Source organism: Triplophysa dalaica, chromosome 3, assembly GCF_015846415.1.
Source record: "Triplophysa dalaica isolate WHDGS20190420 chromosome 3, ASM1584641v1, whole genome shotgun sequence".
NCBI classification, from domain to species: domain Eukaryota; kingdom Metazoa; phylum Chordata; class Actinopteri; order Cypriniformes; family Nemacheilidae; genus Triplophysa; species Triplophysa dalaica.
The window spans coordinates 26,692,457-26,717,323 of NC_079544.1; the positions used below are offsets into that span (position 1 = coordinate 26,692,457).

The 24,867-nt window shown below is 38.1% G+C and overlaps 1 protein-coding gene across 2 annotated transcripts; it reads right to left on the reverse strand.

Moving 5' to 3' along the window:
* Positions 1 to 456: 456 nt before the first annotated feature.
* LOC130418223 (NAD-dependent protein deacylase sirtuin-5, mitochondrial) lies at positions 457 to 22,334 on the reverse strand. 2 transcript variants are annotated; one of them, XM_056744237.1, is made up of 9 exons: positions 22,038 to 22,334; positions 16,831 to 16,951; positions 16,323 to 16,456; positions 15,361 to 15,586; positions 13,415 to 13,502; positions 12,052 to 12,105; positions 11,755 to 11,878; positions 11,454 to 11,569; positions 457 to 2,542 (listed from the first exon to the last, which is right to left on the reverse strand). In XM_056744237.1, the coding sequence occupies exons 2-9, from the start codon at positions 16,934 to 16,936 to the stop codon at positions 2,470 to 2,472; spliced, it is 921 nt and encodes a 306-aa protein (XP_056600215.1). In that variant the 5' UTR covers positions 16,937 to 16,951; positions 22,038 to 22,334; the 3' UTR covers positions 457 to 2,469. The 2 variants fall into 2 exon arrangements, with proteins under 2 accessions (XP_056600215.1, XP_056600216.1); XM_056744238.1 differs by having other exon boundaries at positions 16,831 to 16,954; positions 22,038 to 22,109.
* Between the last annotated feature and the right edge of the window lie 2,533 nt (positions 22,335 to 24,867).

Below are 24,867 nucleotides of genomic sequence, written 5' to 3' on the forward strand. Positions count from 1 at the left end.
CGAGGCACGGGGAGAACATGCAAACTCCACACACACAAGTCGGAAGCGGGAATCGAACCCCCAACCCTTAGCTAACCACTAAGCCACCGTGCCCCTGTGGGCAGTTCAAATGAACAAAAAATATTTTTTTTTTACTTCTTATCTCTATTTATCATTACTTTGTTTTACAATGCAAAACTGTGAAAGCCCTATAAAAATAAACCTAACTTGAGAGAAAGAGAATGTGTGTCTGGAAATAACCACCATCTGCACCACATCATTTAGAGATGAGGGACTTGTTGGAAGGCTGCTATAAATAGCCAACACCTACATAAGCCTATTCTTGCGACAAAGCTGGAATGACAGACATATGGCAAGCATCTTCTGTCAACAAAAACATAAATCACAATACCGAAATAATAGTCAATAAGAAAGAAGCCAGTTATATTTAATGTTATTTTATTTAGGGCACTACATTATATACAGTATATTACGTGAATCAGAAATTAAATGTAAAAAAAAGATTAAATCTGCTGGTTTCGAGCAACAAATATCCATACATTTTACCAGAGCACATGAAAACAGCTACATGTGTTGAACTACAGTTGTAACACAGAAAGGTTTCATGAATCAATATATTTTTGATTTAAAAATTGCTCTGATTGTGTTTGTAAAGATTTTCCACTGGTATTTTATTGACATAAATACAAAAGTAAAGAATACTAGTACAAGTAAATTACAATTATTACTTATAGTGATACTGGACAAATGGTAGACAATGGAATGCATAGTCGATATAAAAAACTGAATGAGTAACAATTTCTTATTACTGATCTCGGACAAAACAGAAGTGTTACTTAATGGACTGAAAACCACCGTACGTAACAACCAAGAATACTGCTTAACTGTTGGCGGACGCTCATAAAACCCTTGTCGTCAGCTATGAATCTTGGCATTCTATTTGATAGTGATCTGTCATTTGAGAGCCATGTTGCCAACACCTTTAAAATAGAGTTTTTCCATTTTAAGAATATATCTAAACTACGTCATATGCTGTCACTGTCAGATGCTGAGAAGTTAATTCATGCATTCATGACATCAAGACTAGATTACTGTAATGCACTTTAAGGTTGTTGCCCTGCAGGCTTATTACAAAAACTCCAAATGGTCAAAAACACAGCGTCCTGTCAGTTGGTAATACCTAGTGCAGGTGGTAGATCCTTTTCTTATCTAGCGCCTAAACTTTGGAATATTCTTCCCTGCACTGTCCGGGAGGCAGACACACTCTGTCAGTTTAAATCTAGACTAAAGACTTTATTTAATCTTGCATACACTACACTTCCATGAAATAAATCTGTAATAGAGCTGGATAAAAGATGCGCCGACCTGACACGACTTCAATACAAAATTTAAAATGCTATTAGATTATTCAGATAATCTTAAATCTATAGATTTTATTTATTTATTTATTTTGCCTTGTCGTTCAAGCACTGTTGAGCTTGTGCAGAGGCAGCAGCTTTTGCCAGAGGGGAACTGGAATCCCCTGGTTGGGCCTGGTTTCTCTTGAGGTTTTTTTCTCGATTGGAGTTTTGGGTTCCAATACTGTTTTGCACTATTTGCCTGGCTTGGGGGGGGCTGCTTTAGAATTCATAAATTGTACATAATATTGCATGTAGAAATGTATAGTCGGTTTAATATTTGACCTGTGTTTCTCTCTCCTTTATCTTAAATGTGTCCTTTCACTGTGAGTGAGTTGGTGTCTGTCTGTGTGTGTGTCTAGGTCGATGTGTGTTAAAATGTGTGCATATTGTGTGTGTGGAGTGTTTGTATGTGGGTATGTTTGTCTTCTGTTTTCACCTTTTTCTTGTTTTTACAGGTATATGACTTTAGTTGTTTTGCTTATAGTCGATATGTCTCATGTACAGCTGCTTTGTAACAATGAAAATTGTAAAAAGCGCTATATAAATAAAGTTGAGTTGAGTAGTGAAAGTATACTGTAAGTAACATTTGTAGGTTCCATGTGCCAGAAATATGAGGGTTCCCTTTAGCGGTAATTCTTTTATTCACAGTAATTCTATAGACATGACCAGAGAACCTTGCAACACAAAAAAGGAGAAACTATATTTATGACACGTGCATAGAGTCAAACGATTAACTTTTAAGACTCAGTAGAGAGGAAAGGAAGTTAACGCATAAAACATTTAATCAATATATACAGCTTATATGAAAGCTTATTTCTTTGTAAATACTTTTATTCTATACATAAGGCATTTCAGCAATGTGAGTATTTACAGTATGCATAGAAATAAGGCACAACATTGTTTCTAGAACATTTCTGAGTCTACAATCCAGATTCTTTGGTCCATATTCGAAATCAACATGTTAAGTTTATGTAACATTGTAACAGTCTGTGCTTCATAACAAACAAAAAATATTTCAGAAATTTTGATATCCAGTTAAATGTTATTGCAAATGACAATTATTTCAGCATCATATGACTTCAGACTCATGACGTGCAAGTGCGATGGGAAGGGTTGTTGAACAGGGGCCCTGGAAATGAAACCTTTGACAGACAAAACACAGGATTAGAAAAATATTATAAATTCTGTATACATCACAGACATTTTACCATTAGAAACAGTGTCATTGTTTTAATTATATAACAACAAAGCACATTAGTCATGTTTGTTGATTAAATTATAAAACAAAAATTATAACACGGCTCTCAGGAATGGTTCATTTTGACTAGAGCACTATAGAATGAGAGTTGCGTCAACGTAAGTTCAGAATGAACGAGCATCACGTAACTCATAGAGCCTTTGGATAGTTCCAGGAAGTTCATGGCAGGGAAGCAAGCAACCTCAAGCAATTTTACCACTAAGATCATCACACTTTGTACTAAGTATAATTTTTAGGTATTTTTAAACTTCATGCATTGTTATAATGCGCAGTTGACTGTGTGCTATGTATATACCATGTACCTGTTCAATTTAAATAAATATATATTTGTGAACCCAGAATTCAAACACAACTCATCAGGCACTTCTTTTCTTTAATTTATTGTACATTATACATAAAAATAAATTCATTCATGCATATTATACATATGAAAATATACAAAAACACAATTAATGACAAATGTTATCTTTATAATATGTATACGTATACAAAATATATAAGTATACTTACACTAAGATAATTAAATATAGGTAATAATCAATCGCATTAAAATGGCAAAAAACACTATCAATATGCTTTTGTCTTAATAAACAATCAAAACTTATATCAACTGGATTCATTCTCACTCGAGTTTAATGTCAATGGACAACAATGGATAAAACATCCCATGGTTATGCTTACTATTGTCGCAAACTGTAGTAGAGTAGGCGGGGCGAGACCGTGGTTCGAGTCCGGTGAGTAATTGTGAATGAGCGCCAGCTGTGCGCACACCGGCCTCGAATCACGTAAGAGATTGGGAGCATATAAAAGTAACGAGCGACCGGACCGTCGAAGAGAGAGGACCGGGCCCGAACTTATGTTATGTTTGTATTTGTATTTATATTTATGTTTTGTTCGCCGGCGGTCGTCCGTGAGGGGCCGCCGGATGTTATATTACTTTATTAAATGTTTAAAATGTCTTCCGGTTCCCCCCTCCTTCCTTCCTTTTAATGAATCTAATTACATTGGTGCCGCCAGTGGCTGCCCGAAGCGGTGGCTCTGGGGAAACGGAACTGCACAGTGCGGCCACCGTCAAAGCTTCGGTGGAACGGCGACCTTTGCTGCCGCGCCCCTGGGTCGAGGTGGGGTGGCTGTCATCCAAGCGGGAGCGGGGGGGTTGCCGCCGTCCGCCAGAGGCCGGAGCCCGCGTCCGTCCCCCGAGGGGGAGGAGCAGGGGGCTGAAGTGCCGAGTGCGGCCACCGCCTGCCAGAGGCCGGAGCCTGCGTCCGTCCGCCCAAGGGGGAGGAGCAGGGGACGGGGAACCCGCCCCGACTCCCAGATAAAGGAGGAGCCACCGCCGGCCGCCAGGGGGCGGACGGTCGAGCCGCCCACCGAAGTCCAAGGGCCACCGCAAGGCACCGCGAAGGAGAGTACTCCGGCTGGTTGAGGAACGAGCGGCAGCATGTCGAGGAACCGGACTTTAATTTTTTTTTCCTCTCTCCCCTCTCTCTTTCCGGTCGCTACGAGGGCTCCCGTCTCCGTTGTCTCGTCTCGTCGTTGCATACCCCCCACCCCCCCGAAGGAGGGGGAGGGAGCTTGCACAGTCGCGGGGGTACCCCCCGGCCTGTGAGGGGTGATGGGGGTATGTAGTAGAGTAGGCGGGGCGAGACCGTGGTTCGAGTCCGGTGAGTAATTGTGAATTAGCGCCAGCTGTGCGCACACCGGCCTCGAATCACGTAGGAGATTGGGAGCATATAAAAGGAACGAGCGACTGGACCGTCGAAGAGAGAGGACCGGGCCCGAACTTATGTTATGTTTGTATTTGTATTTATATTTATGTTTTGTTCGCCGGCGTTTGTCCGTGAGGGGCCGCCGGCTGTTATATTACTTTATTAAATGTTTAAAATGTCTTCCGGTTCCCGACTCCTTCCTTCCTTTTAATGAATCTTATTACACTAACATTTTTCATTTATTTAGACATTTGGCAGACGCTTTTATCCAAAGCAACTTACATTGCTTTATCATATACATAGGTATTTGCAATCCCCTGGGATCGAACCCAAGGTATATAAGGCTCTATAGAAACAAAAAATAGAGGCTCAAACATCACACACGTCACTTAGCTCACATAAGAGAACAGGAAAGAAAAACATATATTTGTGCTTTTACTGATTGTTCATTAACACCATGTAAAGTCCAACTTAAATCTTAAGTCAAAATTTTCTCTAAATATTTATTCAGCGCTGTCTCACCATCACATTGTCCACTACGGGATGTGTATGTAGGCCGTATGTACTCTTGTATGAGTGAAGCTGATAATACACACAGACTCATTTTAAACCTGCTTTTCTCTTTTATACTCATATGATCAAATATTTTACCCCCATTAATGGAGATCAGCACTAAAGTGACACCTAAAAGTACAAAAAGGTAATTAAAAGCAACGGATGCACTAGCAATGTTTAACACTCTTCTATGGCATTTTGCCATTTTAATGTTTAAATAACACAGAGGAGTGTGAAGTGCATTATATTTCCTCTAAAACTAAATTTCAGAACTCGTGGTGGAGCGGTCCATTGGCTCAAATTTTCCACGTCTCGGGTATGGAGATATGCCCATGGATATGATATACAGATGACATTATGCATAGTTAAACTAAGCGCTATAAGCTCTATATACGGTTATATCGGGGAGGGGTTGAGATACACATGCAGGTGTGCACACTCTTTCCCTGTCAGGGTTTTATAAAGGGAATTATGCGCAAGTTCTGTATGGTTTTATAAATCTGAAGACTTTTGTGGGTGTTCACCCTTTAAGAGTGAAATCGATGCAAAGTTTTATAAATGAGACCCCTGGTGATTATTGAGGAATTGCATTAACCTCTTTGGTGTTTAAATGCTGTGAAACACTTTTTTGACAGCATCAATTGGATCCGTTTCAGTTTGCTTATCAGTCCAACAGGGGAGCAGAATATACTATTTTAGCCTTGTTACATACTGTGTATATCTTGGGGGTTCCAGAAATCATGTTAAAATTATTTTTGCTGACTTTTAATAACATCTTGCTCTTCACAATGTTGTGTCTTCTCATCCTTACTGTTTACCGTATACACAAATAATTGCAGGAGTACTTGTCCTTGTAGATATCGGAATAAATTAGCAGATGATACTGCTTTGGTTAGGGGATGAGGACGGTAATGAACCCGACATATAAAATCTTCATTTTAGGTTCTAAAAACCTCAAGAAATGTGTATTGATTTAAGAAAAGAGTTTTGTCACTATTAAAGTGGAGCAGATACAGAGAATAGAGGAGTACAAATACCTTTGAGTGGTTTTAGATCATAAAATGAAGTCGGAAAAATGGACTAATGCTGTAAGGAAAAATGGTCAGCAATCACTACCTTAAATGTGTAGTGTGTCATTTAAAGCGTTCCATTGCTAAAGTGTTTTACATTTAATTTATTGAAAGTGTTATGAGCTTTTGTGTCAAATGCTGTTTTGTAAATGATACGGAGTGCACTCAGGAAAGTTATAAACACTGCAAATGAACTGTGATTTATTTAAATATCTATCTAACACATTAGGCTTTTCTAAATCCCTAAAATGTTGAATATTGAAAGAATGTAGATATTATACCCAGAGGAGACATGCCACACCTATAAGTGTTTTGTTCCAAAACAAATATTCTGCATGAATTGGATAATCTGGGACAGGTCACTTCGTAATCTGATACATATGCATTAGTATACAAAAGCCTATTCACCTTACTTTATGCATGCCAATAACAATATCACCAACTTTTAAAAAGCATTATGAAAAAAAAAAAAAGAAATCTCAATAAGAAAATGTATATTCCGATATACATTACAAAATAATTTCTATCTTTACACAGGATTAACAATCTACTGTGTTAATTCAGTTAAAACTCTATTAAAATAGTTTAACATTGTATTACAATTTGAAAAATTCTACTAAAATCTAAGCAACAGCATGTAACTATATGATTTATAGATTATTAATTCGGTTATTCAAATACTCCATTAAAATTGGGAATACTCTGGGAACAAACACTCTTTGCAGGTGAGAGAAATCATCTATTTTGTGTCATAACCTCCAGTAGTCCACATTAACACCCCTTAACACCCACTTCTCATTATAGCATATATTATGTATGGTTGTATACTATATATACATCTATTGCACAGCAACCGCACTTTATATGGACACTTCCCCTCTCCCCTATACTATTTATATTCTATATTGTTTATATAAAGTTTAACAGTTTCTACTCTATTCTGACAGTCGAAAAAGCATTTCACTGCATGTCGTACTATGTGTGGTTTGTATGTAACATATAAAATTAAATTTCATTAAGCCCTTGTCATTAGATATAAAGACCCGGTTTCACAGACAACGTTTAAGGCTAGTCCCACACTAAAATGAATGTGTGACCTGTTTTAACTCAATATATCTTGCCCAGAAATATCTTAAAGCATACCAGTACCATTGTTTTTTCTCAAGTTGCACACCAGTAATGTATTCTTCTGAGACATTTTTATAAAAGCAACATAAACTAAGGCATATCCTGTCTTAAACTAAGCCGTGTCTTTGAAACCGGGCCTTAAAGTCCATAAATGCATATTTCCCACTTAAGATGACTGTCCAGATTACCCAAAGCATGCTGTCCCACATTCTCAATCATATTTGACAATGTGGGACAACAAAAACACATTTTCAACGTTGAAATACATACTTTCTTGCTAGAATAGATCACAAACATAATTTGACAACAATTAGGAAAATCATTTTTGACAGATTTGTGTCCTGAACATTAATCTAGTTAGAATCAAATGTTACTGACCTTGTAACTGGCTTGGAATTTTTTTTTTACATTAGATGCTATAGTAAAGCTATGAAAATTATATTTGATGATAGGCATCCTTTGTACAATGAGTTTGAGTTTTTGTTGTCGAAGAATCATGATGCCAACGTTTCTTAAAAACCGGGGGGGGGGGGTCTCTTATACTACAGGCAGTGAAGTTTTTAAATTAAAGTTGGTGAAAGGCTTTTTTAAAATATTGTATTTTATGTTGAATGTTGTAATGTCTTTAAGTGAAAAACCTTGTTGAAACCCACTGTAACAATATTACCTCAAGCTATAATAAAGTTGGAGTGCTGCTACTATACTGATGCCATACTTGTGTTTTGTAGCTCAAGTGGAAGAGCATTGCATTAGCAGACTCCCATGGAGACACATACATTATAAAAATTTAAATCTTACGTGCACCAAGTGTATGGCAAACATCAGGAAAGCAATTTTCTCCTGTATCCCTTCACACTTCCTAATATAATACAATTGTTTAGATATCTAAAATCGTTTAAAGGGCCGCAGATCCAGGTGTTTTCTGCCATGTAAAAATAGACCGTGGTATCCCCAGAATGTTACTGTTTCAGCTCAAAATACACCACATATATCATTAATTACAATATGTTAAACATGGCCATTTGTGGCTGCAATGGAAAACGCACCGTTTTTGTGTCTCTTTAAATGCAAATGAGTTTCTGCTCCCGCTGTAAAATATGACGTAGAGCGCTTTCACATGTGCTTTCGATGACATCAAGACAGACAAAAATCACCATAATGCCTTGTTCATAAATATGAATTAAATGGAGAAGAAAAAAACATAGATAGAACAACATATACTGTATGAAATGTTGGTCATTGATGATTAATCATGTGCATGCATATTACTTACAGACATAAACATGGATACAGGCATATATATGCTATTAGAGTACTTGCATATGTCAGACAGGTATGTAAAGATCAGCAACCAGGTGTTATCAAGTTGTGAGTAGCAATTTCTGCGTAACCTCATTGCCTTACAAATGCGATTACTGTTTCTATCCACTCTAAGTATTGTAGCACTTAGGACATATGAGAAACACTGGACTCCCAGAGAAAGACACTGCTAGAACTTTCTTTCATTGTAATGAATAAGCTTTACAGAAATGATGTTGGTCACAAGTCTTCTGAAACGGCGCGATCCATTTTAACACTAACATTACGACATAACACATTTCTTTGGACCAATGTAAAAGTTTCAGGTTTAGCCGCAACCATGTAAACAACAGCCGCTATCGTGCTAAACACATTATTTAAGAAAGGCGATTAAAAACGGTCTATAATACTGACTTCTTGCAGAGATGAAGCTTAATCACGAACAGATGGTACTGATCCACTCTTAAGAATATTTATGGGGGCGAAACCCATGCTATACTGACAGGTCACCATGTCCCAGAGCTTAGATTTTTCAACCTTTCCGGCTACCGGAAGCTCTAGCGCCCGACTTAGGGATCGCATCGACTCACGATCAGCGTGACTAAGTTTTCCCGGACCGGAGATACTGGCCGGTGAATGTTGGTTTGTTGATACGAAAAATGTGCTTCTTGCCCGGACGCAGAGTTCTCTGCTTCCTGCCCGGGACTTTTAATAGTTAATAACACCGGCTCCCGAGGTCGCAGTGGGCCAAACTTGTGCTCATCGGAAAGTTCTCCTCCCGGCCTCCTTTTATGTTCCATGTTAGATCCAGCAACAGCACACATTTGTTGCTTCTTAGATGTTTGTTTGCTGACTAGTGGCTACATCTGCTCTTGCCTGAAAATGGCTAACAGCGTGTCTAATAATCGATAATTAAAAGATGCAATTAAATACCAATAATACAGCTCTTTCCAGGAAGCTGAAACTTTGGTGCTTGCAATTTGGCTTGTTGCCACGCTTGGTGTGGCCGATTTCAATGTATGAGCTCACGGATTCACACGCCAAGAATCTGGAGAGATTGGCGAGTACACAAGTGAGGAAATGGCTTGTTCTACCATGCCTTAGCAACATAGAGCTGTACAGGAATGGAGCTCCATCTCTTCCCATTTTAAGCCTTGTGCAGGAATATAAATGCACCACAACAAGGTTGGAGATGACACTCAAAGAATCCTGTGATCCCTGTGTAAAAGATGTTGCTCCAACAGTAGTGACATGAGGAAGTGGAACGAGATGCAAAGGCAGCCCTCAGACATAAGGACATCGTGGGACAACTGGAACAAGGAAGAGGGGGACTTGGTTTGGCATCAACCACACACACATGGTGAAAAGCGACACTGCCAACTTGGCTAAAGATCGGGGATAGACATTTGAAAGTGTTCCCAGTGGAAGTGGGCTGCAGGGGCTTTGATTCCAATTCCACTACAAGGCTGTTTGGGGAAGTGGGGATCATAGGACAGGCCCAACGGACGGTGGTTAAAGAACTTGCCACTGTTGCTGAGAGAAGCAGCCACTGGCTGTGGTTGAAACGGATGGACACAATATGGGCTGCCAAATGACCACGTATAAAATTGTGTTGTGCGTTGTAATGTAATGTATACAGTACCTCAGGACCGGCGGGTAATGACTGAGATGCCGTTGAGTTCACTTCTCACTGGACAGGTAAATCCAGAGGTCACCATAGCTGACAAATAGGTCACTTTCAGAGGACAGATCCAGTGGAGGATAATCAAGAACTGTCCAGTGGTGCATAAAGAAGAAGCCAATGGCTGTGGTTGAGGCGGATGGATACAGCATGGGCTGCTAGAAGACATTGTAACAATGGGGGACACATCTAAGTCTAAACAACCTGTGGTGGGCTGAGGGTGTCTAGTGATAAAGGGCCGAAACACCCAATGAGGTTGAGGTGCCCAACTGACGATGTGTCGCATTGATGGGAACCATACAAAGGGCATTATCCAATGCACATATAGAAACGTGATATATATTATTAATTGATTATTAACTTATTTCTGATAGTGTCAGAAGTACTTTAAATTATGATCTTGACTTTAAAGAGGCGGCAATAAGGTTTTGAGCCCGTTCACATCATTTATATGAGGAGATTTAATCCAGACACTCTTGTTAAACTTAGATTTTGCCCTAACCAGAAAAATGTTTACCCTGCGGCGGACATTCCGAAATTCTAAAGCCCGGAAGTGTGAAAAAGGCCCATCTTTTCTTTTCACATTTTTCGTATAAAATTGTAAATGTAGACGCACAGCAACCACGCTGAAATAGGGTGCACATTAATGCTGTATGTAGATGAAAATATTTCAACTTTTAAGAATGTCGAAAGTGCACCGCAGGTCATGTGACAAGAACCATTCAATCAGCTTCACATTTTGTGAATTCGATTTAAACAATCAAAAACTAAGCAAAACCTGGGAATTTTGGTTTGGGGGTCTCCCTACAGAGAAAATCACTTGCTACCCTCCGTCCGCACTTGTCCCTTTATTTCATGGATTGTGTATCACCATAGTGCCTAAACGTATGTAAATGCAGGAAATAAGATTCAAATCATTAACATTTCGTATTCGTGAACCTATTCAGACAGTTTGCCCATTGTTCAATTAATGCTTTCAAAAGAATGGACTCAAAAGAATCAATCACTCGGGAATGCCTGTAAATAAAGACGACAAACTTAAAATAAACGACGCATTTTATAATGCATATTTAAAAATGAAGGAACGTCACAAAGTGTAAAGAAGTACAGATTTTCTTTTAGAAATATACTCAAGTAAGAGTTAAAGTATCCACTTTTACTCCTATTTTAAAAGTAAATATTTTCCTAATCGTTACTGAAGTAAATGTAACATAGTAAATGTAGCGCATTTCTACCCACCTCTGTTTGTGGATGATATCCGGGTCTCTACTCTTCAAATGCAAATGTCCCCAAACACCATCCCCATCCTTGCCACAAATGATAAATAAACAAAAATGTTGTGGTTTTGCTTACGTGAAGCGTGTTGTATTGGGTGTTGTTTGAATGTTAAATTCTGCCACTGGAACGCCACGGGACGCCACCTGTGGACCAAACATGGCAGCCGGGTGCACAACGGAGGAGGTGCCAACCTGAAAGCAATACAATGTGGTAAATCACATGTGTGGAGTAAAACAGAACAGAAGAGTATTTTTGTTAATAGAGCAATTCAGAAGTAAGACTTCAATTATGACTCATTTTCAGTCTAATTTTAAAATAGTAGAAGATGAGGAAATGTTCTGCCAAAAAGAACAATTAGTGTCAATTAATTACTGACCACCAGACAGAGGTCACATGTGTCTAGCTCCTTCTCCACTTTAGTAAGGATGTGAGAGTCCAAAGTTTCTCCAAACCAGATTACATGTGGTCTTAGAAGACCATCACAGCCCTTTTCATCACATCTACAACACACAGGACGTTATGTAGAAATGTCATTCAATTTTAAATCCATAGTTCTAATTCATTGTGAAGCACTTGTAAAATGTGATTGGTCATTTCACACCGTGTGCCTTTGATACAAACAGTTGAGTACATAGTGTTGACTTTTTTTTTTAGTAGTAGTAGTACCATGCACCTAGGTAAGTCTTTGACAGGAATGGGTGCATCTTTCACATCAGGATCGGGTGAACTGTAAGAGATGAGTTCATACACATGAAAGATACTGTCGAACATCATAATGATGACAGCTGACTCACAAATCTAATGAGAAATATTGTCACACTACACAAAAAACACAAATGTTGTCATACGCACTGAGCATGTGAGCGGAGCTGAGCGGTGTGAATTTCTAAATCGCACCACGCTCACTCAAATCAAAAATTCCTCTGCATGCCTAACACCTGCCGTTTTCAACCGAAGCCTTACGCCTGCTTTACACCGCATGCTTCATGCATCTGACGATATAGCTTTTCATGATTGGCCAGACAACGATCACGTGCGTTTCGGGTTTATTGTAACACCCAACAGTTCAACTAATACTTATAAATGCATGTTTTTAAAACAGCTTAAACTCTGTTTGTACAAATATAATAAATATGTTATTTTGTGTTCTTTAATAAAATCAAAATGAAATGAATACAGACTCCGTTGGTTATTTAATAATATATTCTTGTTTACCATGATTTTTAGGCACACAGTGTTAAGCAGCACATAACATTTGCAATATGAAGAGTTTATGGTTGCTACTTTTTAATTTAAATGTTTTCAAATCCACTATTCTAATCCACTTCATCGCACTTTGAAAAGGAAACACGGTGGGAACGTCACTTTTGGTCACTTTTTCAACTCCTCCCTCTGCTGCAAGTGGCTAATCTCGCCGATCGGTCTGCGCAGCACCGCCTCTCTAAAGATAGGCGCCTAGTCTATTTTTGATGGACACCGCGTCCAAAGAGCACAGAAAAAAGTAAATAAAAGTAAAAAATTCATGTAAATTTCAAAATAAACACCCTGTGCAGACTTCCGTTCGTATTTCACATCACATATCCCTGACATAAGATCATAAATGGAAGACGATGACGAAAAACCATGGTCATTTTGTGGTAAAACATTGTTTAACTATAATTAAAAATATATATGTTTTATGTGTAGTAAAACCATGGTACATTTTCTTAGGGAACAAAGCAGGACTTATAGCCATGTCCTGTATGACCGGTCGGTTTTCTTTAGGAAATATTCTATGAACTCAATCTCTCCTTCACGACGAAATCTTTTTAAGTGTAAACTGACAGTTTTGTTTATTGTTGAAGGCACAGGTAAAAACCCGCTCCGCGCTCCGACTATATTTCGCACACTCCGCTTATATGCTCTGTATACGCACTACATTTACATTTGTGCATTTGGAAGACGCTTTTATCCAAAGCGACTTACATTGCATTATACATTTGCTTTTTATGTGCATAAAAGTCAAATTATATCAGAATCATTTAAATGTGACATACCCTTTTCCTTCCAGTGATGGACAGATGGGGCTCTTGTGATTGCTGTCCACATCTCCACAACTTACACATCTGGTCTTAAACAGATTTCCTACAGACACCAAAGGAATATATAAAGTAAACTTATACAAAACTTGGCTGATATTTTTCTAAAACTTAAAAACATTTATTTATATTTGAGATCTGAGGCCATCTGGGGTATAACATGCAGAAACTGTGGCCATTGATCATCCACATTAAAGTCCTTAGGTGCCAGGTCTTGAAAGTTTAAAAAGCAGATACAAGCAACATAAAAGTAATTTACACTGCCCCTGATGACATATTTTGAAGTGAATCGATCGGTCTGTGCAATAATTATTAAAGATTACCAGTAATCTACAGATGCTGCGGCTGAAACTCCAGTGGAATATCAATCACACCCATGTGCCCTACTCACTTAGAAGGGTGTAGAGCTCCTGAAGTAGCCTTTGGAAATAGCCTTCCCGATACTATCCAAGGGTCAGACACACTCTCCCAATTTAAATCTAGATTCAAGACACATCTTTTCAGCCAAGTTTTCACTAATGCATACTTAATGAACAGCATCTACGCTAATTATTCTCTTTCTGCATCCGCCTCGGGATGCCCATCCCTAGGTAGGGAGAGATTTCCCCAGGTCCAGATGAAATTCATACGCCCATCCCCACCTAGAGATTACGCCAGCTTCATCTGAAAATCCCGTGCCATCCTCCTGCAAGAGCCTGGGACTGACAAGCCATCCCAATTCCATTTTAGGCAATTCCATCACCACCCAAGAGAAAGGCGAGCATCTGACCATCCCAGCCCAGGAATTCCATCCCCAAAAGAGCAAAGACGGACTACTAGTCACTTTAATGCTACAGTTACAATACTTGGTATTTATGGCTTGCTCACCGGGAGACTGCATTTATTTATTAATTAGATATTATTTATTAGAATGATCTTGCAATGGGCTGTGATTTACCTTCTGTGATTTTCTTATTTGCTACTGTAAAGCTGCTTTGCAACAATTCACATTGTGAAAAGCGCTATATAAATAAACTTGAATTGAAGTAGGATTTCTAAAAGGAGATTGACAATTGATTCTCTTATCACATAGCCGTTTGGATCACACTTGGCACACTGAGTAATAAAAGCAACGACATGTTCTCTTTTTCCGAGACGACGCTTTGCATGGCGTCCCCTTGAGCAGTGCCTTTCAAAGATTCAAAAAATGACAGTTAGTATACGCTCATCCCGCTGCATCCATGGACCAATTAACTGACACTATGATGTTGACTTTTTCTGTGTTTTGAATTTACTTAAATTAGCACCTGAGGACCTAAAAGAAGTTAAATTTGATAAATCACCAAGGACCCACCACTGTTTAGTCATCAAAACACAGATGTGGGTCACTTTGCCAAAGGGACGTTGTTAATTATGGCCTGAGCAGAGATAGTGTGAGGACTTCATCTATTTATTTTTACCTCTCAAATGAATCAAATTTTTGTGTTTCTGTCATAGGTGGCAAACATAAACAACTGATAGGAGCAAATCCTCACACTGTCTGTGCTCGGGCCGTTATAAAAAACATCCCTTTACACAAATTTCCCTGAAACTCAAAGAAGTACAGAATCTTATGATAAATCAACTATTAAGAGCAAGCAAATGTACCTCAACATAACCATTTCAGAGTTACTGTTAAAAATGATAATGTTCAATGCAATTGTTATGTTACAAAAAAACAACTCTTAAATGCCCATAAAATGTCTCTTGTTATTGTATAATTTACGTTTGCATGTTCTATTTATTTATGAGCAAGACATCTTCATGAGATTCATTTGAGAAGTTCAAATAGAATACTGTATAATGAAAACAAGCAATCGTCATAACTCAAGACAAATACTTTTCTATAATCCACTGTATAACATTGCATTCTTTGGAGTTCTCACCATGGACCTCCAGCACATGTTTAGATCCGGCCTGGTGGTGCAGCTCATCTATGTTCTGTGTGATGACCACCACAGATCGACCCTGTTTGCTGAGCCGGGCCTCACACTCAGCAATAGCTCTGTGGGCTGCGCTGGGACAGGCATTCAGAGCGAGTTCTCTGCGGTAGTGATAGAACTCCCACACTCTGCTGGGGTTACGAGAGAAAGATTCAGGAGTTGCCAAATCCTAACAAAGAAATGAATGCCTTTCAACAATACTTCTTCAAATAAAACAATTACAAGAACTAAAGACTTTGAGTACAACGAGTTATTAAACATCTGAAGTGAAACGATAGAGAGCGTGTGTGTGAGAGAAACATTATCACTAAACCAAACAAATTAAGATCAGCAGTAAATTAAAGTCCATACATTTTTTTGTCTCTTTTGTGTTTTGTGGCTAGTTGTCATATAATATTTCATACGATATGAGATGACATTTTAATTTTATATTATTTGTTTGTGTTTAAACTGAAGGAAGGAACTCATATACATCTAGGATGGCATAAGTGTTAATAAATTATGAACTATTATTTTTAAGGGGTGGTTCACCCAGTAATGAAAATCCTATCATCATTTACTCACCCAAAGTAATTTACCTTAATTCTGCTAAACACAAAGGAAGAATGTTAGTTACTAAACAGATCTCACCTCCCCATTGAATCCTATAGTATTTATTTTACCTACTACATAGGGAATGAGATCTGTTTGGTTACTGACCATCTTCCAAATATCTTCCTTTGTGCTCAGCAGAACAAAGACATTTTTTACAGGTTTGAAACAACCTGAGGGTGAGTAAATGATTACAGAATTTCAATTCTTATTTAAAGCCGTTTTGCATTGATGAGACATGTAAAAAATGATGTGCATAATCTATCATATGGCTCCTGAAATGAAACAACAGAAGTGTGTGTTTGTGTTGTCACCTGTGTTTTCCATGTCCTCCACTGTCCTCCTGCCTGTCTGAAGGTTGGTACTCCACTCTCTGCACTCACTCCAGCCCCTGTGATGATGGCAATGTGTTTGGCCTTTGAGAACAGCTCCCGAAACTCAGACAAATCTACAAACACAAACATGCATTCATGCTTGTTAATAAACACACAAGTCATTTTTAGACCCAGGGTAGGCTGCCAGGGGAATGCCTCTGCAGGTTACTTGAATGTAGTTTAAGGTGCTCTAAACGGTTTCAATCTGTTCCGTTGAAAGATTGATTTCAAGCTTCACTCAGCTTAGCTTTTTAAAACAGTGATTATGTGGATTTTAAGTTCTTCTAGGACATCAAGCTGTAAAATCTTTATTGGTTCTTGTCAGAGCCTTATTTTTAAGAGTGTAAGTGCACAGAAGAAATCATGACTTGGGTAAATGGCTGTTAATCCCTGTGTGTAATAGGCTGAAGGTATTTGAGGTTTGGACTGAAACAGTTAAATGACACACCTGAGTTTGTCCGCATCAGTTGTTTGAGATGTGTTTGTACATGTGCCCATCTCCCACAGCGAAGGTGTGGAGCTACTCTCTTGAAGATGAGCTGGGTAATCATCATTTATTGATCTTTACCCTGCTAAAGACAGATATATGTTGTTACTCAGATATAAACTGGCTTCTGGCTGGTATGACAAACCACTAGTACATCAGAAACATGATTGGAGTTCAGAAAAACACTTTGTATTTTGTAGGCGTACACGAAATTGGTTAAAAAAGGTAATATACTGATATTTCCTGGGATTTTGCAAATAACAACATGTTTATAGGATGTTAAAGGGCTAGTATGACCAAGCTAAAACGAATATTATTGTTTGTTTTAGATGTAATGGAGTTTGTATACACAATTTAAATCAAATCCCTTTATTGTCACTCAATCATAAACACAAGTGCAACTGAAAAAATTGGGTGCAGTTCCGACCAACATGGCAATATGACAGCAGTAACAAGTTACAATACTTTAAAGTAGACATTTCTTTTACACTTGTACACAAATATGCTGTGTAAATGTGTACGACTATAATATAACGAATGACACATCATTTACGTGTAACTACACAGCAACAAATTAATGTACACACAACATGCGTAGTGTACAGTGATTTAGCATACAGTGACTTAAGGTTAAAAAACGCTGTATTTTCCACATTCCGTGCATGTTTGTCTCTCCTCTTTGCCCAGCCTGAGACGCGCAGATTTTTTTACAAAGAATACTGCAAGCGGCCACACTGCGTTACTGCAGAAGCTGCACCGATCCGTCTGTCAAACTCCCGTTCCATCCTTCCCTCACTCGTGAACAAGACCCCCAGATACTTGAACTCCTCCACTTGAGGCAGGAACTCTCCACCTACCTGAAGTGAGCAAGCCACCCTTTTCCGACTGAGAACCATGGCCTCAGATTTGGAGGTGCTTATTCTCATCCCAGCCGCTTCACACTCGGCTGCAAACCGTCCCAGTGCATGCTGGAGGTCCTGGTCTGATGGGGCCAGCACGATGACATCATCCGCAAAGAGCAGAGATGAAATCGTGTGGTCCCCAAACCCGACGCCCTCCGGCCCCTGGCTGCACCTAGAAATTCTGTCCATAAAAATTATGAACAGAACCGGCGACAAAGGGCAGCCCTGCCGGAGTCCAACATGCACAGAGAACAAGTCTGACTTACTGCTGGTAATGCGAACCAAACTCCTGCTCCGGTCGTACAGGGACTGGATAGCCCTTAGCAAAGGGTCCCGAATCCCATACTCCCGTAGCACCCTCCACAAGATGCAGCGAGGGACTCAGTCGAATGCCTTCTCCAAATCCACAAAACACATGTGGATTGGTTGGGCAAACTCCCATTAACAATTTTTTATCTTTAATGTTTTATTGTGCCTTTGTATTACATGTCTTTTATAGTCTTTAAGCATGTTGTAAAGCACTTTGGTCAACTTCGGTTGTTTTTAAACAGTGCTATATAAATAAAGGTGTATTGTAGTGTATTGTATTGTATATAATAAAAAATACTATTACTTGTTTAGAAAATTGTACTTGCATTTATGTAGACCTAAAACCGGAAAGGAAAAAAGAAATACGGTCTACCAGCCAAAAAACCATAATGATGTAAAGTAAATATGTTGAATTACACTATGATGTGCACCTAAGTGCCGTAAGTAGCATTATAAGGAACACACACACGTTTTGTTATGTGACATTTTCTGTTTGCTCTGAAGCATTTGTAAACTGCAGTTCTAAAGCTCAGTTGTAATAAAGAAACTTTAAATGTTTAAAATCTTTTCACATCATGTTTTTATGCATGAAATTATAGGGCGTCGTAGCGATAACAGTATTGATAAGTACCGGTATTGATAAGCAGTATCTTCCCATGTACTTCCCATGTCCTGTTTATTGACTGCTCCGCTGATCTAACCAGTGATTGAAGCAACAACAGCAGTGCTGCAGCGGTGATCACGACACTTGAGAATTATATTACCAACATCTGTCATCTAATCACAGCCCCCCCGATGCGCATCAGTTTATATAAAGTAAAAGCAGCTTTTAATGAATCGGCAAGCATGCTCAAAACTCAAACCTCCGTGTCACACACAGTCACACGCAAGAGCACAAACATACAAAGGTGTACAAAAAGCAGTGCTGCAGCGTTTACTAACTTTTTTGACATAAAAGCTCATGGCAACATGAATGTAGATTGGCTGTACATACACATACTTTGTTTATCCTACTATTAATTCATTTATATCTGAAAATAGGAATGGAAAATATGTAAATGAGAACGGCTTTATTGTGCATTTAGTTGTGTTAAAATACTGTACAGTGATGTGTGTAACCGTTTAGATAGTAAATGCAAATATTATGCGATGATGTCATGCATATACTAATTAGCACTACTGCACAGGTTGAATTTTGTCCCGTATTTCAAATTGTTGGCAAGTTGGGCAACCCAAACCTCAAATGCAGTACATACAAAAATAACAAGGCCTCACACTGCTGAGTAGCATAAAACATAGTTTCTTAAGTAATTTGACATGAATTTTATTTAGAAAACATCAGATAAATGAAAAAGCTGAGGAGTTTGTCCTACTAATAATAAAATTGGAATTGCAGGACAAGATCGGACATATTTTGTATATTATCTTTGTTTTAGAAACAATAGCGGTCAATAAGTCAATGTGGAAAGTAGAAGCTTAGACAATTGTATTGTATTCAAGGCTCAACAATAAGGACAGCCTGAAGGCCTGGGGCCAGCATGAGAGACCCTCGAGCCAGTTAACCTAAATGTCACTTGCCTGATCGGGCCACCAGTCCACCAGTCACATGACCTATTCTGTTTACACCGCCATTGTGGCAGGCAGTGACAGGCAGGAGCAAATATGCAATGACTGGTGCCAGCATGATTTTCGAGGGATGTCACTGCGCACTTTAATTCAAAAGACATGACATAGACCTGCGCATAGCAAAATTTTATAGATTAAACATAACAGATCCCTATAATGTCCCCGGGGTTCTATTAAAGTGCATCAATAAAGAAATGTATAGCATTCCTGACCTGCAGGATCCTAATATCCACAACTACCTCATCAACTTTTCATCAATCCACTCCGGAGACTCAAAAGACAAAATTCACGTCCATTTTTACCACTCAGACTTTTATTGGATATTCTACTTTAGAGACTGCCTGCTTTAACCTGCTTTGTCTTCATTGGAAGGGTAAAAAAATATTTTTCCTACTATGTTAGTGGATGATAACACGGAACTGAAAATCATTGAACAATTCTTCTTAAACATTCTAACAAATGTCTTTCTTTGCGTTTACCAGAACAAAGACATTTATATAGGTTTGAAACAACCTGATTTACGCATCCTAAATGACAGAATTTTTATTTTAGGGTGAACTATTCCATTAAGGTGCTTTCCTGGTTTCTCAGTTTTAATGCATCATGTTAAGTTTAGTCACATGATCAAGGAAAGCATAATGTGACCCTGGATCACGTCTTAAGTAGCACGGGAACATTTTTAGTAAAAGACAAAGGTACATTGTATGGGTCGAAATGATAGATTTTTAGAATCTATCTAGAATCTATTTAGAATAGAAGTAAAGATCATGTTCCATGCAGATAATTTGTACATTTCCTACCTTAAATATATAGGTGCCACAGTGCCCCTGATTAACAACTTCAAAGGCCATTTTCTCAATATTTAGATTTTTTTGCACTCTCAGATTCCTGAGGTTTAAATGGCTGTATCTCAGCCAGATATTGTCCTTTTCAAACAACTCATACATAAATACATACATCAATTTCACCCACAAGACTGGTTTTGTTGTCCATGGTCACAAATGGGAAATATTAGATATTCTCTTTCTTTTCTTCTCCCTGCAAGCTCCTTTCTGGCAGCTGTGTGCTGACCATGGGAGTCACTAGCTATGTTTCTTCGGGGCTCTAGCCCCAATTGTTTGTAATCCAGCCCCCAATGTTTTGGCCTGGAAATATAATAATAGGAATTTCACATTGTGAAAAGCCCTATATAAATAAACTTGAATTGAATTGCTTTTGCTGCACAATCTTATTCAAAATCAATGCAAAGATAGCAACAATGAATTTGATCAATTTGTAATGTATTATTTTCAGGAGGATAATGCGCAGATGTTGCCTGTCGCTCACATGAGGTCAGTGAGCGATCTGTGCGAACCTTTTCATACCTGGTTGCTGCCTCACATAAGTGCCAAGGACCGGGCGAAGCAATAATATCCTAATATATGACAGCATATTGGAGCAATACTGTTTTGTATTCCTTGTGAAAAAACATCATCCTTGAGCAAATGCGTCCCGTCAGCGCACGAATCTTGTCTTTCCGGCTTATTGCTTGAATGGTAAAATACAGTAATTAAAGAATTACAAACAAGGAAAAATCCTTAAAGGGGGGATTTCTTTCTAGTTTTACACAAATGTAATATAAATCAAAGGGGTCCACATAATGTGTCTGTGAAGTTTCAGGTCAAAAAACACCACAGATCTTTTAATATACACTCACGTCAAGGATTATTAGGAACACCATACTAATACTGTGTTTGACCCCCTTTGGCCTTCAGGACTGCCTTTTCTTTGTAACCATTTTACATGTGCATCAATAATTTAAAACACCTTTATTTACATATCCGAAAAACTAGTTTTAATTAATGTTAATATGTATAAACTCCATACTACAATTAGCTTTAATCTCTGCAGTTGTGTAAAGTAGCAGAAGATTTACAATTGGCAAGAGATACACAGTTTCTTTAGTCATTTCCACATTGACTTTAGCATGATCCACTTTAGTGAACCACACACATTTTGCTCATTTTACTTGAACATTCATAGAATTCCCATTTACAAAACAATGTGACATCAGTTAAAATGCACAGAGATTATCATGGTATTTTTGTGGTAACCATGGTTTTACTACAGTCACCATGTTCTTTATTGTCTATTAAAAATCACAGCAGGATTATCACTCTGTCAAGGTGTTAAAAGTTTTTCACTATCGTTGATTCATATAAGCCCGTGAGAACAGGCTAAATGTATTTTGACTGCTTAAGTTAATTCATTAATTTATTAGAAAACATTAACGATTACTGTTTTAATCGCCAAATGTAAAAGCTACAATAAGATAAAGTAATAACATCATACCTTGTTCAATCGAGCGAGGAATGTTCCGTAAAAATGTGCTTGCAGTGTTTAACTGCCGTAAACCAAGTAAACATGTCGTAAAGAAGCTCGCGGTCTAGGGCGATTGTAAAATAGGTTTATTACTCCCTCTAGCGGCTAATCGTGAGAACAGGCCTTGAAGCTCCACCAAACAAGGGTGTATTCCAGAAAGCAGGGTTAACTTACCATCAGCTAAACCTAAACTAATCCAAACCTTGCTAACTAGAGGCATAGCGGTTCCAGAACAGGTTTGAAGGGTAAGTTTAATTAACCTGTTACCCAGAGCGCGCTCACAGGAACAACATGAAGACATTGCCAATCGATCACAGATCACGAGTCAACATGGAAACAGTTAAGAAGCTTTAAGGATTTGACCATGAAACAACATAATAAATCAGTTTTTTGGCCCAAAAGTTTTAAATCTGTATCGGTGTTAAAAGTGGTAAGTTAAAAATATATATTGTGTAATTGAATGTATACGTTTATAAAACTATAAATGCTATTAAAAATGAAGATTGTTTAGATGAGTGCAGGTTATAGGTATTTTTATACTAAGATATTTAAAATATATATTCTGCATGGCTATCTCTGTTAGATTTGTTGAGATGTTTGTAACCATTAATTTAACATGTTTATGTTTTTTACAGGTGTATTTTACATGTATTTAATTAAATTGCTGATAGTGTAGGCTGTATATATTTCTAATTTGTTCCCTTAAAAATCGACCTTTGTTTGGTTTTATAGGTGGAACCAGGACTATCCTGAGAGGCTATTTGTAATTTGGAGAAAGGCCATTCAATACTTAACTGTAGTAGGTACTTAACATTTTTAAGGAAAAACCTTAGGTCTAAGTTTTTAATGTATGTTTAATGTAAATGGACTTAACGTTATAATTACAATTTCAATATTTGAATAATATGCCATAGTTCCCATTGGGGGTCACCTATAATAAAGCCTTGGAAACCTGCCAGGAAACTTGCAACCTTTGAGTTTTAAGTCTGAATCTCTAACTATTAGGCCACAACTATCTTTGACCCAATGCATCAAATATTGCCTAATAAGTTGAGAAGAGTAATGTTATGCAATTGCTCTCCAGGTTATATTAACATCCTTTAACTGTTGGACATTTAAGGTCTACATATTCATCCAGTGATATTTGGAGACATATTAATGAACTTGAAGTGGAGATGGTGGTCTAGTGGGTTAAACCACTGAACTGGTAATCAAAAGGTTGCTGGTTTGATCCCACCACCAGTGTGTCCTTGAGCAAGACACTTTACTCCATGTTGCTCCAGGGGGATTGTCCCTGTAATAAGTGCACTGTAAGTCGCTTTGGATAAAAGCGTCTGCCAAATGACTAAATGTAAATGTAAATGTAAACTTAATGAAATGGAAATACAGTATTCAATATAAATATATAAGGTTTAACAATAATAGCTTACATATTTTTTGTTTAAAGAATATTTCATTTTAAAAGGTTAAATAATAAAGTTAATAATAAAATAAAATTGTGAATGCTGTATTGCGATGGGTGGGATTGGAAATGTAATTGTAATATTGCTGTAAAATAATATATTATACGTGCCCACTTAACACTTTTCAAAAACGCACACATGCACAGACAACCCCTAAAGTTTAGTAGCACTTCCTTAAAATGAACTAACCCTGAAACATTATCTAGTTATCTTCAGAGTAAGTTGCCATGGTTACTTTGTAATAGCCTGACAGTTATCTCAGTTTTTGTAACCGAAAGTTGGGGCTATCAGCTAACTAACACTTACATTATCCGGGTATGTCACACAACCAGCTTTCACCTCTTTTGAGCTTCTCGAGGAAATGGAGGAACTAGTGTTTGCAGTCTCATGTTTCAAAATGAAACTTTGTTAGAAAACATAACTTTTATAAGTGTTTAGAGAGCTGTTAGGAAATGTGCAGGAATAGCTGCTTTACTTAAATCTGTATTTTAATGCAAGTGTAACTCAGGTAAATTTAGACCGAAGCCGGCTTCACAAGAAGCACAGAGAGCTACGACTCCATAACGAAACGGGTCTAATGGTGGTCTCTCCTATTTTGCATCAGGTTCTGACGACCACCAACGCAGCAGCGGACCCTCGCACCAAGCAGCACCAAGTGATGGTGAAATGAAGCTTTACCATGAATTGAAGCTTTTCCCTCAAGTATATCATAAAATTGTTCATTACTCAAAATCGGCACAGCAGCGCTATCTTGTGGTCAAAGGTGGAAACGCTGTCTGTGTCCATTTGTGTTCACTTCACTTCACATTAATAAAAATAACATTATTTATGTGTTAGTGTTAATATAGCACCACGGCCTAGCTATACATACTGTAGGAATAAATAGGTCCTTGACTAAATTTAAAAAGAATCAATAAAATGGAACATGGAAAAAATTACATGTTTATGAATGTGCTTCGATCAGCAAATCCAGTTTTTCACAGAAACGTTTGTCTTTGTGCTGTAAATTCATAAGCGAGGCTCATGTAGACATACATGACAAAATAAAATATTTTTTGTATAATTGCAGGAGGCGGTCAACCTTTATACTAATTGTATAAATGACGTGTCAACTGGGGACATTTTATTCTGTGGGTAATAGAAAAATCGAAAGATTTCTAATAAGGAACAGGAGCAGTGGTCAACAGTGCAAGATTATTTCTGAATTATTTCCTACTTTTGCTGCCTTTAGGATATTCTTTCATACGTGACAGTGGTAGTCCCAATTCACTTATGAAGCGAAAAAGACAATCGAGACCTGCGAGGGACACGGTAAGACATGAATCACCACCCCACGG